The 13,878-nt window shown below is 40.8% G+C and overlaps 1 protein-coding gene across 1 annotated transcript; it reads right to left on the reverse strand.

Annotated features, from left to right (window-relative positions):
• Positions 1 to 4,297: 4,297 nt before the first annotated feature.
• Positions 4,298 to 11,454, reverse strand: UPK3A (uroplakin 3A). The gene is made up of 6 exons (XM_035309677.1): positions 11,288 to 11,454; positions 10,996 to 11,163; positions 8,038 to 8,317; positions 6,756 to 6,838; positions 6,161 to 6,293; positions 4,298 to 5,335 (listed from the first exon to the last, which is right to left on the reverse strand). Exons 1-6 carry the CDS (start codon positions 11,340 to 11,342, stop codon positions 5,263 to 5,265), a joined length of 792 nt encoding a protein of 263 aa, XP_035165568.1. The 5' UTR covers positions 11,343 to 11,454; the 3' UTR covers positions 4,298 to 5,262.
• Positions 11,455 to 13,878: the final 2,424 nt, after the last annotated feature.

Consider the following 13,878-nt stretch of genomic DNA (forward strand, 5'->3'; position numbering starts at 1 on the left):
AGCAAAGATGCAAAAGGTCAGAGCATTTCTTCAAGCAGCACTGTCAATGCTCAGATTGAAAGTTCACATACCATATTGCATCAGGGTCAGAACTTGCAATAAACTATATACAGAGGACGGTGTGTTTTACTAAGTGTAGCCAAAGGAGGATTAAATGTCATTTAAAAGCCATTTGCAACTAGTTCATTCTGCTGTGACTTTGTCAGTGAAAGATGGCACTAATTACAGTAGAGGATCTGCAATATACACACGCTTGTTCAAAAGAGAATGGCTCAAAACTCACAAACTAGTCTCCCATAAAAGCAGACAACTTATTGTAATAATTTTTGGCCACAATAAGCTTCAGCTATAAATGAAAGAACTGTCAGCCTGTTACTATTTTTCACAGTCAGGTAATATTTAGCTGTTCTGTATAGAAAAGCACACTAAACATTAAGCCTAACCAGGCTGATGTAATAAGGTGGGACAAGATGCAGGAAAGAGTGAGAACAAAGCCACTTACTTAAGGCCAAGATCTCATTACTAGTTCCTTAGGATTTAGATTTGAGAGGTGTTTTCAGTGCCATGTTATTACAGCTTCTCTGAGTTGCTAAATGTCTTGATTGCTCGTTGGATTGTGACCTCCCAAAACCAGGGTAAGAACTATACTTTAACCAAGTAGAATAGCAGCTGCCAGCAGTTATAATGCAGTAGCACTCAGATTTTTGCCACCAAGTAGGCACATGCTTCTAAGTAAAGCAGAAATACACTAGGGCCTCTCTGAAACAACAGTCAATGTATGCAGTTACAGTCAGAATTCCAAAACCATTTCCAAATTTGAAAACTAGTAAAAACACTTTCAATAAATTCAAAGAACAGAAATGTAGTAATAAGGCTGTATATACTGTTGAGACCAATGTCTTCCATCTTAGTCCTGTTTCCAAGCATTACGGGTAGGCTCAAAATGGGAGGGAGTTCACTGGTGACTGATGGACCTTCATGTTATGTATGCCTTACTGCATTGGCTGTTAAAGTGACATAAGCCAAGACATAAATAATGTCTATTACTAATGTACAATCAAATAATTTGCAGAATTGCTTACAATAAGAAAATGTAGGTTTGGAGACAATGACCTCTTCCCCTCACCCTGGCCACATACTATTTGAGATTAATTATGCATTTGTTTAGTGAAAGTAAAGCAGAGAAGACTTGTTTGAAGCAGCAGAGGGCCTTGTCTTCCGAACACACCTTATTCAAGAAACACAATGTATTGTTCCTCCTTTTTCATGTCTTTGCCATATTTATGCTCATTTATCCCCATTAAAAAGTTATTTTTATTTGATATGCTACAATTTAGCAATCTGCTTCTGTATGCCTCACAAAAAAAATCATTACAGTTGGCACAGAAAATAGTCTTTTAGTTAACCTAAGACTCACATGATTCACTGTTATTAAAGCCATATTTTAGCAGCTGAAAGCCCCAGGATGGGCAAAACCAAACAGTCAAGGGAGTGCTTGAAACCAGACATATTGTCCCACTTTTCTTCCACATCCAAGTTCCACAAGCAAGTTGGGTCACATAGCTGCTAGTGGTGAACTTCAGCTTTCAGCTTTACTGAATCTCAGTGCACTCACTCCTTCTGCTAACAAACCTAAGGCAATTTTCTGGGGGCCTCAGCTGAGAGCATGCTGGGGTGAGGGATGCAGACACAATTTAATGTAGTTTGCCAATCAGGCCTGAAGACCAGCATTAGAATCTCAGCCTAGTGTATAGGTGAAAATATGTACCACAGCTGCACCCTAGCACTAGCTTTTCCACACCAGTTTGCTTTATTCATTACAGCATCCAGAGAAATACCAGATCCAAATAAAAAAATAACAGAAGCAGAGTTCATAACTACAGGCAAGTTAATGCCATTAGGATTACATTTCCCTCTGTGCAGAACAGCAGGCATGGGTCAAAGTCTTAGAGCTGCTCTTGAAAAGGGATCTCAAGTTCAGCTTGTTCATCATCGTTGTGTGTAACATTGATAAAACCTGAGCACAACATAAAAGTGTTAAGTGCAAGCAGAACTTCAGTTCCTGGACTCTCCATAGATGGTATTTTTCTTTTCTACCACATAACAGCACTTGCAATCATCATTTTCAATACATTTTGTGGGGTCACCTACAATACATAGAAAACATCTAGCAAGTATCATAGCTCAGTTTTGTCTCGTTTCTGTTGGTGTTGTAATGGAAACCTGTGTAAGGGTCAGAAAATATCATTTTGTTCAAATATGATATAGATAAAACAAAGATGCAGATAGACTTGGCAACAACTCATGAAAATGTTTGATGCATCTGCATTTTTGCATCTGCACTCTTTCAAAAATTAGGCAGCATCCTCCAAACTTTCCGTATCTTAAACCTGTGTGCTGAAGAAATGCTATTAATCGCTGATACCTTATATTTCTTCTGTGTGACCAGGATGAAAGTGAGGAGCTTCTGATAGCCTCCAAACAGGAATTTCCATACCATTTCTTCAGTGAGGAGGCAGAAGCAGAGGAGAAAAGTCAGTATTTAAGTCAGTGAAAATACCATACGAAGAGGCAAAAGTAGTTCTGGTATTTATTGTGGCTGCTGTTTTATCTGTATAGAGTCCTGTTGGTTCACAGCATAACAAACGGGCACTGACATGCAAGATCTTGCAAAAATCCAAAGCTGCTCCATCCACAGCCCCGCCCCGCCCCCCCCCCCCCCCCTTTAAGGACAGGACAGCCTAGTAAAAGTATCTTTAGAATTGTCATCTTCAGCAAAATATTTCAACAGGAAATTTTGATAAAATTGTACCATGTTAGAATTTCTCTTCCTTCCCATTTTCTTTGACAAGGAAGCAGTATCCTAAGGTCTGAAGCTAAAGAAAGGCAGAATTCTTTTGCCACACACTTTCTGAACACAGGGGAAGTTTTGAAATGCTAAAGTGAAAATAACCCAAAAGCTTGTATGCATGCCAATATATGAGTTACTGAGACAGAGTTAATTCTACTCAAGTTGGGGGGGGGGGGGGGGGGGAACTAAAAATAATCCGTTCTGAAAATTTCCATAGAGAAATAAGGAAAAGTGAAAATCTTTCAAGTGAAAGGTGCAACGGAAGCACAAAACCAAAAGCAAGCTATTCTACTACACCCATTGACAGGATTGAACTGACCAAAATGAGTGAAGTGTTGAGTGAGATAAACTGCTTGATTTTAATGTCTGAGTAGATACTGGCAGAAAAAGACTGGGTTATGCCAGTGGTGTGCATTCAGTGATAGCTGTAGATGCTGACATATAATCTCTTAAGCAACTCTTCTAAACAAAATTAAGTTATTTCAGTAATAAAGTTAACTGACATAGCATCCAGTATAACATATTTACTGTCTGCAACTGAAAGGAAATTTATTTGTCTTTGTTAATTTTAATGACCCTACTGTTATCCTGTTCTTCCATTGGGTCCAGAGGAAGGAGTTGGAGCCCTTTAACAAAGAAGTACTTGTTTGGTTTTATAAGGGAGCCAAACACCTACAACTCATGCTGCCTTTTCCTCCAGATATCCCTTGCTTCCAGGTTACCCAATAGATGGATAGGAAAGCACCTCAGAACAGTGTTTGGAGCAGCTTCTAGGCAGAAAAGAGCAGGGAAAGCAAGGCACCAATTTAAAAACAAACACACACACACACAAAAAATCAACAAGAAAACACCCACAGCATTCCCGGTACTTCAGCATCCATTATTTCCCATCAGCAGGCACAGCAACCATATCTCCCTTCAAGTGCTTTCTCCCACCTCCCCGTAAGCCCAGCCTGAAATCCAGGCAACAAGCAGACAAGCCTTAAAATGCTGCACTTCAGGACAACTGAACCAAGGGACTTCACATACGAATCTCTTGGGCCTAAGTTTCACAGTCACCAGAAGCTGCAGTCTCAGCACTCCATCCTGACAGTGTTTCACTTTACACAAAAATTGGTAATTTTCATGCTCTGAGGAGAATAAGCAAGTCCCACTCCCTGAAATAAGTTGCAGTACAAGAATTGTCTAGTATTAGCAATAGTGAACTACCTATGTTGAAAGAGTTGTTACTCATAAACTGAGACAACTAATTTAAGGATAATCTAGAAGAACATCAATAATAACCAGTTACAGCTCTCTGCTTATCACCAGGAAACACTTGCTACAGTGGGATAGTTGCTTATACCTACTGAAGAGGGCTTTGAAGGTGAATCTTCATAAGTCATTTATAGAGACAAAACAGCGTATAAAGAAACTGGCATAAATGGAAAAAAAGAGCAACACAACTTAAATCTGATGCAAAACTTTATTTCTACTCTCCAGCTGATCACAAAATGAAGAAACAAAGCATTAGCTCAAACGAACCTCCAAACACCCCCCCCTTCAACCTAGATACAGATACTAAGATGTGAGGAGTGCTGGCTTGCTGCTGCCTAAGGTAAAGGTGAGGAATGAGGCCCGCCCTGAGTGCAGTGAATATACTCATGTTTTTTCCACTGAAGCAGTATCTCCACGTTACTAGCCCATCAGCAGATTATACTGAGCTCTGAAAGAACACACCTTCATTGAAGTAATTTTGTTTGCTATTATCCCTGTAAAGCTATTTGAGGGTATTTAAGTATTGGAGATCAAAATTACTCTGCTACATACAGGACAATTTGAACTTGGTTGCTTCTTTTTAAGAAAAGAGAGGAAAAAATGGAAGACTTACTGCAAATTGTCACCAAAATCTTAAGGAAGCAGCAGCTCACTGTTGTCTACCTTTTAATCCTAGTTTTCTCTAAGAACATTGTTTTCTAAAGGAGCCTGTATTTCTTTAATTCCTCAGCAGTCACTGTAGAGAAAAGTTGAGACACAAATGGCTACATCATGATCATCTGATCATGAGAAGCACATCAGATGTCTGCAGACTCAACATGAGAACATGTACAAGACAACCTGTCATCACACCACTGAAGTTGAAGGGTCTCATTAATCTTCTTACTTCAGACGAGGTACCTGATGGATGCTATAAAAGCCAGTTAGTTAAATGAAATCTAATTAGGGCAAGACAGGATATCACATACTGCGTTATTATTTTTTAAAGTTGTCCTTATTTCATCTGTGTTATTCATGTGCAGTTGCTTGTTTGCATACTGTAGCAGTGGACCAGTGTTGAGTTCAGTAGGAGACAGTCCTGTAGGTCTAGCACCTGTAACAATTCAGTTGTGTTTCCAGCTTGACATGAACCAGGTTTTTCACTCAGAGCTCAGCTATGGTCTCGGTTCACTTTGTTGAACAGTTGGAGACATGCTCTTTGTCTCTGCAGAAGCATCTTCTGATCCCCTAACGTGGAAGTGAAAGGCTTTGTTAAGTTCCAGCAGAGACCGAGTGGAGCCTGTCAGAACATTTTGCAAAGGCCAATTGCTACTTAAATCACTTAGTATCAGAGAAGCCTATGGATTTTATTATTATTAACATAATCATTTGCAGTATTTGCTTTCCACATCTGAATACAGAGTACTTGCATCATTTTCAAGTGAAAGAATTAGATTTTATTATCCTTGAAACCCACTGTTTCCGAAATTTGGTTAATTCTCCCAGCTTTGGGATCAACCAGGCTGCCTTAATTTCCTGAGGCAGGGGACATAGAAGTCGGGAACATGCATAGACTAATTCAGTTATACAGCATCAGGAAGACCTCAGTTATTAATTCAAAGTGGTAACTTCTTCCTCGTGTGGAAGAGGCAAAACTGTTAAGCAGGCACTAATTAGCAGAGTATGTGATCTCTACAAAGACCTGAACTCCTCAAGACTGTTTCCATACTCATTAATAAATAGAAAGCTGTCATATGTAAAAGAATACATAAACTTCAAGTATGTGCAGTTCTACTTTCCCCCCACCCCACAGTTGTCCTTACTAAAGTCTGACAGGCAGTGATTTTTAGTCTACATAATAATTATGAGAGGCATCGATCTTAACCTTGATAGGGAAAATAACTACAGAAGTAGCCTTTTTCCTCTGTTACCAGGTCCAAAATTAAAAGGACACCCTCTGGTACATCATCTTAAACATTGCTAGCAACAGCAGCTTGGAACTAGGAGCAAGAAGTCTGATTACCAATGGGTTAAGTACTCTGACTAGAAGTTGCAAGGTGTAGCAGTACTTACATAACAGCAGAAAACACAGAAGCAAGGAAGCCAGTAATCAGAAGGAACACCAAAACACTTAGAATTGATGTGATGACAATCATGCCTCCACTCCTTCGACCAGGCCAGGTATCAATTTTCATGGGAAGTTTGGCTAGAAAAGCATGGAAAGAATGCTATGATCTATTTTTCACCATGTGCGCCCTTACCAAATGAGGGAAAGCTAGTTGTTTTGGAGAGGAAAACTGATGACTAAGTGATTTATAGGAAAAAGGTTTAAGAAAATGTCAGCATTTAGAAGTTATTAGCTTGGCTCAGCAGGTTAGCCAGGGTGGCAAGTACCTGCATTACCTAGAAATTTCATCAGTGCAAGATATCATGACAAGCACCAAATCATAAACTGTGCATACAGCCTTTATCAGAGAACTGTTCTGAACTACACAAAAGAAGCAGATCAGTATTCCATACTGAAGTCTACTCCAGTGCAAAATTACTCAAACTGCTGGCAAAATTACTCAAACTGTAGGAAAAGACTAGATATTGCTCACTAGAAGAGCAACATTGTCCTAAGGCAATAATAGCTACTCAGAAGACCTGAGCAAAGCCACAGACTTACCGCTTCTGGTTTTGATTGGATCAGACCAAAGAGTTTGGTCTTTCATGATACCGTCAGAGTTATCTACCAACACGTATTTAAACCTGTGGGGGAAGAAGAAAAAGAAAAAAAAAAAAAAAAAACATTAAATTAGGTATTTCAAAGTTTGAGTTGCCTTGCTACCATTTTGTAAGCTACCGGATTAGCTAGTCAGACTCCAGTTTTTGGAGAAGTATTCAGCAGAAGCAATCAAAGGTAACCAGATTTTTCCAGAGACCTTATAGGGAACAAACAGAATTAATAATAGAAAACGTATTCTGTGGTATGTCATGCCAAACTTGAGCTCCATTCTTGTGAGCCTTGACAGATGATAGCTTTCCAACAACCGTTTTTTTCCTAGCTTGCTATTCCCTGTTGTGAAGGGCCTCATTATTTAGAACAGCAAGTGGTTTTGATTTCCATATGGAAGTCAAAGATTTCATCCAACAATAGAGATCTTTGGCACTTTTCCTGTTAGAGAAAGCATTGAAAAGACAGGCTAACAACAGATTTGGCAAAGGAATTAAGTTTCCATCCCACAATAGTTTGAGTTTGCAGAATTGTCCCAAGGAAACAGAGGAGGCAAGACAGTTTTGAAAACCTGCCCATAGTATTTTGTTTCAGAAGCATATTCAGTCTCCACAGCTTCATGTGACTGCTGCCTTTAATATGGCTTTTAAATAGCGGGCAGCAGCAAACCAAGTGTTGCAGATGACAGCTGTCAGGGCACCCAGACTCCCCTGAGGGCCAGCTTCCCCAGACAACAGGGGTCAGTTGAGCCTGCAAGCCACCTGGCCCTCACTGTGAAGTCTCCAGTCACATCAGGGACTTCCTGAGAGCTCTAGCTCCCCAGAGCACCATCAAAACAAAGCAAGCAGGGCCAAGACTGTGTCTGCAGTTAGGCAGACTCATTTAACACAATACACAGTGAATCATCCTGACATCATTTTCCAGTCAAATCCTTTTCTTCCAGCAGTTTCTGATCAGATGCTCCAGCTTCAGTATAGAGCCAGCAGTTTATACATGAATTTTTCTACTGATCCATGAGTTTAACCCGATAGAGCTCATCCCTGCAAGAGAACCACAGAGCACCATCTGCAGGGTGCTGGACCAAAGCTAAGCCAGCCTCACAACTGCCCTTGCAAAATTCTGGTAGAGACAGGTAATTCACATCATACTATTACAAAGTTACATGACAGGGTAAATTTTGCTTCCTATTGAGTATTCAGAGCAGCAACCACCATTTCAGAAACAAGAATTATACCTGTATGTCGTGCCTGGGGCAAGCGGTGGGTTACAGATCCCTAGGAAGTTTGGGTCATATAGACAAGTCCCATCATCCCCAACTCTGAAGAGGTACTGCTTGAGGACATCAGGAGCTTTGCTCATGTCTCCTACATCAGCAAGCTTGGAGTGCACTGCACAGTCGGGTACATTGAAGAAGGCAGCATTGTAAGGTCCAAGCTGTCCCCCGCTCATTTGCTGGAATGTGCTGCCCAGGGGTTTGCTGCTGTTGTCAGTCACGAGGGAGTTCATCGCACTTGCTGCGGGAGAGGTGGTTTTGAACAATGCTGTTAGAACTAGATCAGCTCTTTCCACTCATACTGTGTTTGACTGCTTGCTCTTCTACCCAAAAAAATCTCAAGCAGGAAAGCAGAAATCTGCTGCCAGTCTGTGTAGTGATCCCACCCCTTCCTCTTGTTTTTGAGTCTTTCTACACTTGTCCCTCAGAAACCATGAAGGATGTATGTAGAAGGTCTCTCATAGCAATACATTTTGTTAGCCACCCTCCCCAAATTCCTCTTTTCCAAGAAGAATCTGGCGGAATCTGGCGGAGCATGGTGGCAAAGGCTGCTCTTTCACCACAGCCTACATGCCTCCACTAAGTCCTGCCATGTCAGATTTGATACTATAACCAAGCCTGAGTTTTTGTACGACCACAACTCCCCTATCCCCTGGAACAGAAGCTCTTTGGTTGTACAGCAGCTGCACCTCCCAGAACACCGCAGTATGCAGACCAGCATGCAGGGCTGTGAGAGCAGATGCAGTATCTACACTTCTGACTAGCCAGGCAGGTGCATGCTTCCAGACAGTACAACACCAAGCCTGAAAGTCTTCACAGCATCAAGGAAAGTATACACCTGCACTCAGCTCTACAGCATCATTTGGAAAGCTCAGTTTCAACTCTCAAACTTTTCCCTGTACAAAGCCAAGACACAAGTCTCAAGAGATGCTCCCAAGTTGTGCAACTGTGAGTTAGTTTATTTTGGGAGCTCCCTCCAGCTGTTCTGTGCTGTCAGTAGTAAAAGATAGCCAGTTTTTCCAAAGCTGCAGTATATTGTAAACTTTAAGTTTGTAAGCACTCTGCTGTGCTTCTGGAGCAGCAACTGCTTGGTTATGTGAAGTTTTTAGTTATGATCCAATGCAAAATTAAATCTGTTTTGAAAGAGAAGTGTTTCTAGCACAGGTTCAAAATCTAACTTCAGGGTCAGTGCTCAAGCTAGTCAAGCAGAGAGGTGCCAGGGCTCAGAAGGCAATAAAGTGAAAGTGAAGACAAGCAAAAACATGCTGTACTGGGGCTGGCTACCCCAAATTATGAAATTTCTTACAACTAGGCCTCCTTGCTCTCCCAGTCTCCACATCTCTTAGCCTGGCTGTGGTGAGCAAGCAAGTGCTATTGTCTAAACAAGTTCAGGTTTTTGTTTGTTTTTAAACTCTTCAGGTAGATCAAGTTTGATAGTGACATTAACAAGAAAAGGTTATTTAAGTTGTTCAGAAGTTTGCTAGACCCTCAGCTTTTTGAATGCTGATGCATTTCCTTATTAGCAGAGCTGAACTTTTAGATTTAATTTAAGATTTAATTTTCTTAGCACTCTAAGTTTTCCCTCTCCCTGCTCTAAAACCCATCCAAGGATGAGCAAATGTGTTTCTCTGCAGGCCAGAGACAAATCCAAAAAAGATTCCTCCCAATCTGCCAAGTAACAAGTTTGCATCTGTTTGTTTTAAAAGCAGCAGCAGAGATTTCTCTCTCTAGCCCTTTTTGCAGAGAGATTCATCCATCTGCATAGAAAGCTTTCGTCACAGAACCCATGGAAGACAGGGTAGCTGATGTAGTTTCTAACAAAACCATCAGACACAGTTGCATATTTGTAGGTGAGACTGGTATCAGGCATCGTAGCCTTTTATATCCATACAATTCACTTGTCTAATCTGCTTCAGATGTACAAAAATGCACACTTCATTCATGGGAGGCATCTCAGAAGGCAGTGCCCTCACATCAATTATCTTGTTAAGTCTGGCTAAGTCTTCTACTAGTCCAAGGCAGTAAGGAAGCCTGTTCCATTTTTTAATTCACCCCCCCCCACCCCCCCCCCCCCCAGGACAACACTCAGCAGCAGAGGTTTTAGACTGCTTAGGCTCTTGACCGGTTTCTCCTTCCTGCCCCCAGGATTTCTTCTCTGTGCCCCTCAGAATAGGAGGTTGCATATAGCTTTGGGGACAGCGGTATGATAAAAGGAAATCATTTATCTCTGTCAGCTTACAGAGGAGCTCTACGTGGTGTGCAAAGCAGTCTGCCAGAACAACAGGGATCAGCGAGGGGAGCTTCTTGGGCACTGCCAGCAGTGTTTCATTGCCAAGCAGATATGAAATTCATTTTATGAACAAAAACATGAGCCAGGCATCTTTGACCACAAGCCCAGCATGACCTTTTTTTTCCTTCCCAAAAACTAAGAAAAGTCCCTATAAGGGCTGGCAACTTTGACTACGAAGTAAACAGCAGCAGAGCAGTTACCCAGATTTTCTCAGCAGATTTACGTGGGGAAGTTCAGGCTTTTATACAAGACATTCATGTTTAGATAAGGTATCAGACAGTGGATCACTTGGCTTCGTTAACAAGATCTGGGCAGACCATTTGTAGTTGATAGTACTGCTCTGCACATACTGGGAGTTAGCTAACACCAGTGCTAACTGTTGTTATCTTTAATCAGTCCCATTGAATCAGTAGTTTGTTTTTTTTTTTTAATATATTTTATACTTATAATACGTTTTTTAAGGTCTTATTATAAACTTAGACCAGGCATTCAGCCTGCACACAGCTTTCAGCTGCTTATTTTTCTCTTTCCCTTCATTCAGACTCACTTCCACCAGATCCTGAAGAATCACACACAATGGCCACATGAAGTAATTATTTTCCAGAGAAAAAATAATGCTAGATACTTACCTGATTCCTTCATTACATACAAGTAGATGGCATAAGATCTGTTTGGATACAATGAGCTATCAAACATACAGAAAGGTTTCTCTAGAGCAACTGTGGTAAGAGTGGGATTATTTGTTGCAAGCTGAAGGTCTCCAAGCTGAGGTTTCAGGTTCTGATCTGGAAGAGAAAGTTACCAAGAAAGCACTTCAAAACCTTTCTCTACACAGGTGCTAAAACAGAGTTAACACACAAAAAGAAGCAAAAACACCCAAGTGAGACAGAAAGATAAGAGATGCAGAGAGGTGCCATTTACCTGCAGACAGCAGTCCCAAGCAGCAAAAGACTAACACAGCACAACAGCTACACATGCTTGAGCCCTGCAGGGCAGGTCACAAAAAGAAAACAAAGGCTGGTAAATCTTTTAGTTCCTGCTAAAGATCTCCCAAGTCCACTCCCTCCCTGAAGTCAAGCACACCTGCTCCTTTCTACCAGCTCCCTAGGATAAGGAGCTCAGCACCTCCCTGTGTACTTATCACCCACCTTCTCAGGTGGTGCCAACCACCCCAGCTGCTATCTGCTCCCAGGTGAGGAAGGGAGTTACAAGATTTTTATCTTTCAGCAGCACTATGGGTATCAAGAGAGGTTTGTTTGTTTGTTTGTTTTCATGTGCACAGATGATGGGTGTCTTTTCTCTTTACCTTCTTCTCCCTAAAAACTTCTGAAATCTCTCATGTAGGGAAAGAATTTAGGACTGAATATCTGCACCCTGCATTCAATCTGCATCATGGATGATTCTGATTCGTAACTCTGCCTTCTCTATTTTGTTTCCTGGGTTACATCTTGAAAAACATAAGCCTTCCGATTCTGTTTCTGGTTAACCTCGGTGGGATTCAGAACATCTACATGAATAATAATCCACTGGAAAAGCTGAATTGCACCTGTTGTGCTGAGTTATTCATCCATTCCTGATGAGAGTTGCTATTATGGGTGGTCTATTACATAAGCACTCACATTACAAAATTAATGATTACCTGCTAAAAATAGGCCAAGGGGAAAAATACCAGCAATATTTTACAGAATAAATGGAGCTACCTTGATGCCACTGAACCAACTCCACATTTACACGAATATCACCATTGTTACATTAACAAATCCATCTCTTTTATGAATATGTCATGGGCCCCTGAAATTTGTTTGAAATATGTAATCAAATGATTATAATGTAATTTCCTCTCCATATGTGTCTCATTTTGTTTAAAATTCTGCACACCAACTTTGTTGTGTTTGGTTTGACTTTTTCTTGCATTACTTTTGAGGGAGAATATTGAACACAAGAGTTAGCCCATATTTTAACTGCTATAGGGTAAGGATGAGTATTACTATTATTCATTCTCACTTTGCAAGGAACTCTGAGTCTGTGCTGGCATAAATACTCAGGTAAATCAGATTAAAAATACTAATGTAAATGAAAAAAAAAAAAAATCTTACCCCTTCACCTTTAATTCCTGGGAATTTGGTTTTTAACATTTGTACTAGGAGGGTTAGTTGTACAAACTTGCTATTCATCTGCTCAAGAGTGTTTTTGTCCCTTAAAGCACTAACAATGGTGCACAAAACCTGGGAAGCTTCTGACTTTTAAGCATGGCATAAAAACAGTGGAATCTCTTTTTCCATAACAAAATCAATACTTTCTCCAAACAGTGATTCCTGTAAAATCAGATTCTGAATTCCTTGGATGGTAACTCTTCTGGAGCAGGAAAATGCAGAATGAGGCGAAAGTCACGTAGCCTGAAGATAAAGGAGGTGTAACTGGGAGACAAGAAGGTCAAAAACAACAGGTGCAGTCTGGCCTGTTGCTCATCAGTACACAAAAAGGAGATAGGGCTGCTGTGTGATCGCCTTGTGAACAATAATGGCTAACGAGCAAACCTTGCCAAGTTGTGTGATAAAAGCATGTAGATACACTAAGCCTATATAAGTAGATGGGTTAGACAATAAAGGGCTTCAGCTACACACCAGCCTGGAGTCGTGTCGTTCTTTCCATTCAAATTTCTGTGTCTGTTTAAGTAGCAATGCCAATTTCCTTTCCTTTTGTTACCTTTTGGGAAATTTTGTAGTGGTTCACAGAAGCCTCCAGAGCAAATTTGGATTGGTGGAGATATGAGAAAAAAAAAAAAAATGTGTGTAACCCTGGCTTCCCAGAGCTGTGTGAAGCCCATGAGGAGCTGGGGAGGATAGGGTCCCAAATGCCTTGAAGCGTATGGAGTCCTCCAGGATCTGAAGTCCAAACCTTCTTTACATGTTCAGCTGTGGACATAGTGGAGATAACCCTCCATGCTTTGCTGTGCTCCACCTCTCTGGTCCACTACGCAGGCTAAAATTAGTGCACAACTTGCAAGCAGAGCTCCATGTAGAGAAATTACAGTGCTTAACAAAGAGATTTAAAATTTGGTGGTGACATCTACCAGTCAAGAGATAATCTAATCCAAAGGGTGAGAAAGACAAATAAAACCAAATCCATTTCAAAGACATTTGACCATCATAACTGGTTGTCTGCAAAGCTATTATTAGCTTGCAATTTCCTGCAAATATTCTGGTGGGTGTAAAACTTGAGGAAGGAGCTGAAAGAGGAGAGGAGTCCAGCCTTTGTGAATTCATTTTTAAAAAGCTTTCCATCAATAAGGGAGATCTGAAAGGAAGTGCAGAGATTATTAAAAAACTGTTGATAAAAGAGGCGATCAGGTTTTGGGAGAGTGGTGGAGAGCCAATACAAAAAAATGAGGAAGTACAGAGATACAATAAAAAAAGTCTTGAAAGCGAGGAAAGGTTGGAACGTGGAACAACGGAAGAGTTTCTCCTTCTGCCCAACCCCTCCACTTCAGGCCATCTGGCAGATCTGTAACC

The sequence above is a fragment of the Oxyura jamaicensis genome, chromosome 1 (genome assembly GCF_011077185.1).
Source record: "Oxyura jamaicensis isolate SHBP4307 breed ruddy duck chromosome 1, BPBGC_Ojam_1.0, whole genome shotgun sequence".
NCBI classification, from domain to species: Eukaryota; Metazoa; Chordata; class Aves; order Anseriformes; family Anatidae; genus Oxyura; species Oxyura jamaicensis.

Excerpts from the sequence above, each read along its gene's own strand:
- UPK3A (XM_035309677.1), bottom strand. The coding sequence starts at position 11,342 with ATGTGTAGCTGTTGTGCTGTGTTAGTCTTTTGCTGCTTGGGACTGCTG. Across the intron at positions 11,164-11,287 it reads CTTGGGACTGCTGTCTGCAG|TTTCTCTTCCAGATCAGAAC; the intron begins GTAAATGGCACC and ends TTTCTTGGTAAC. Across the intron at positions 5,336-6,160 it reads TCTGTGTTTTCTGCTGTTAT|GGGATCAGAAGATGCTTCTG; the intron begins GTAAGTACTGCT and ends CTTCCACGTTAG.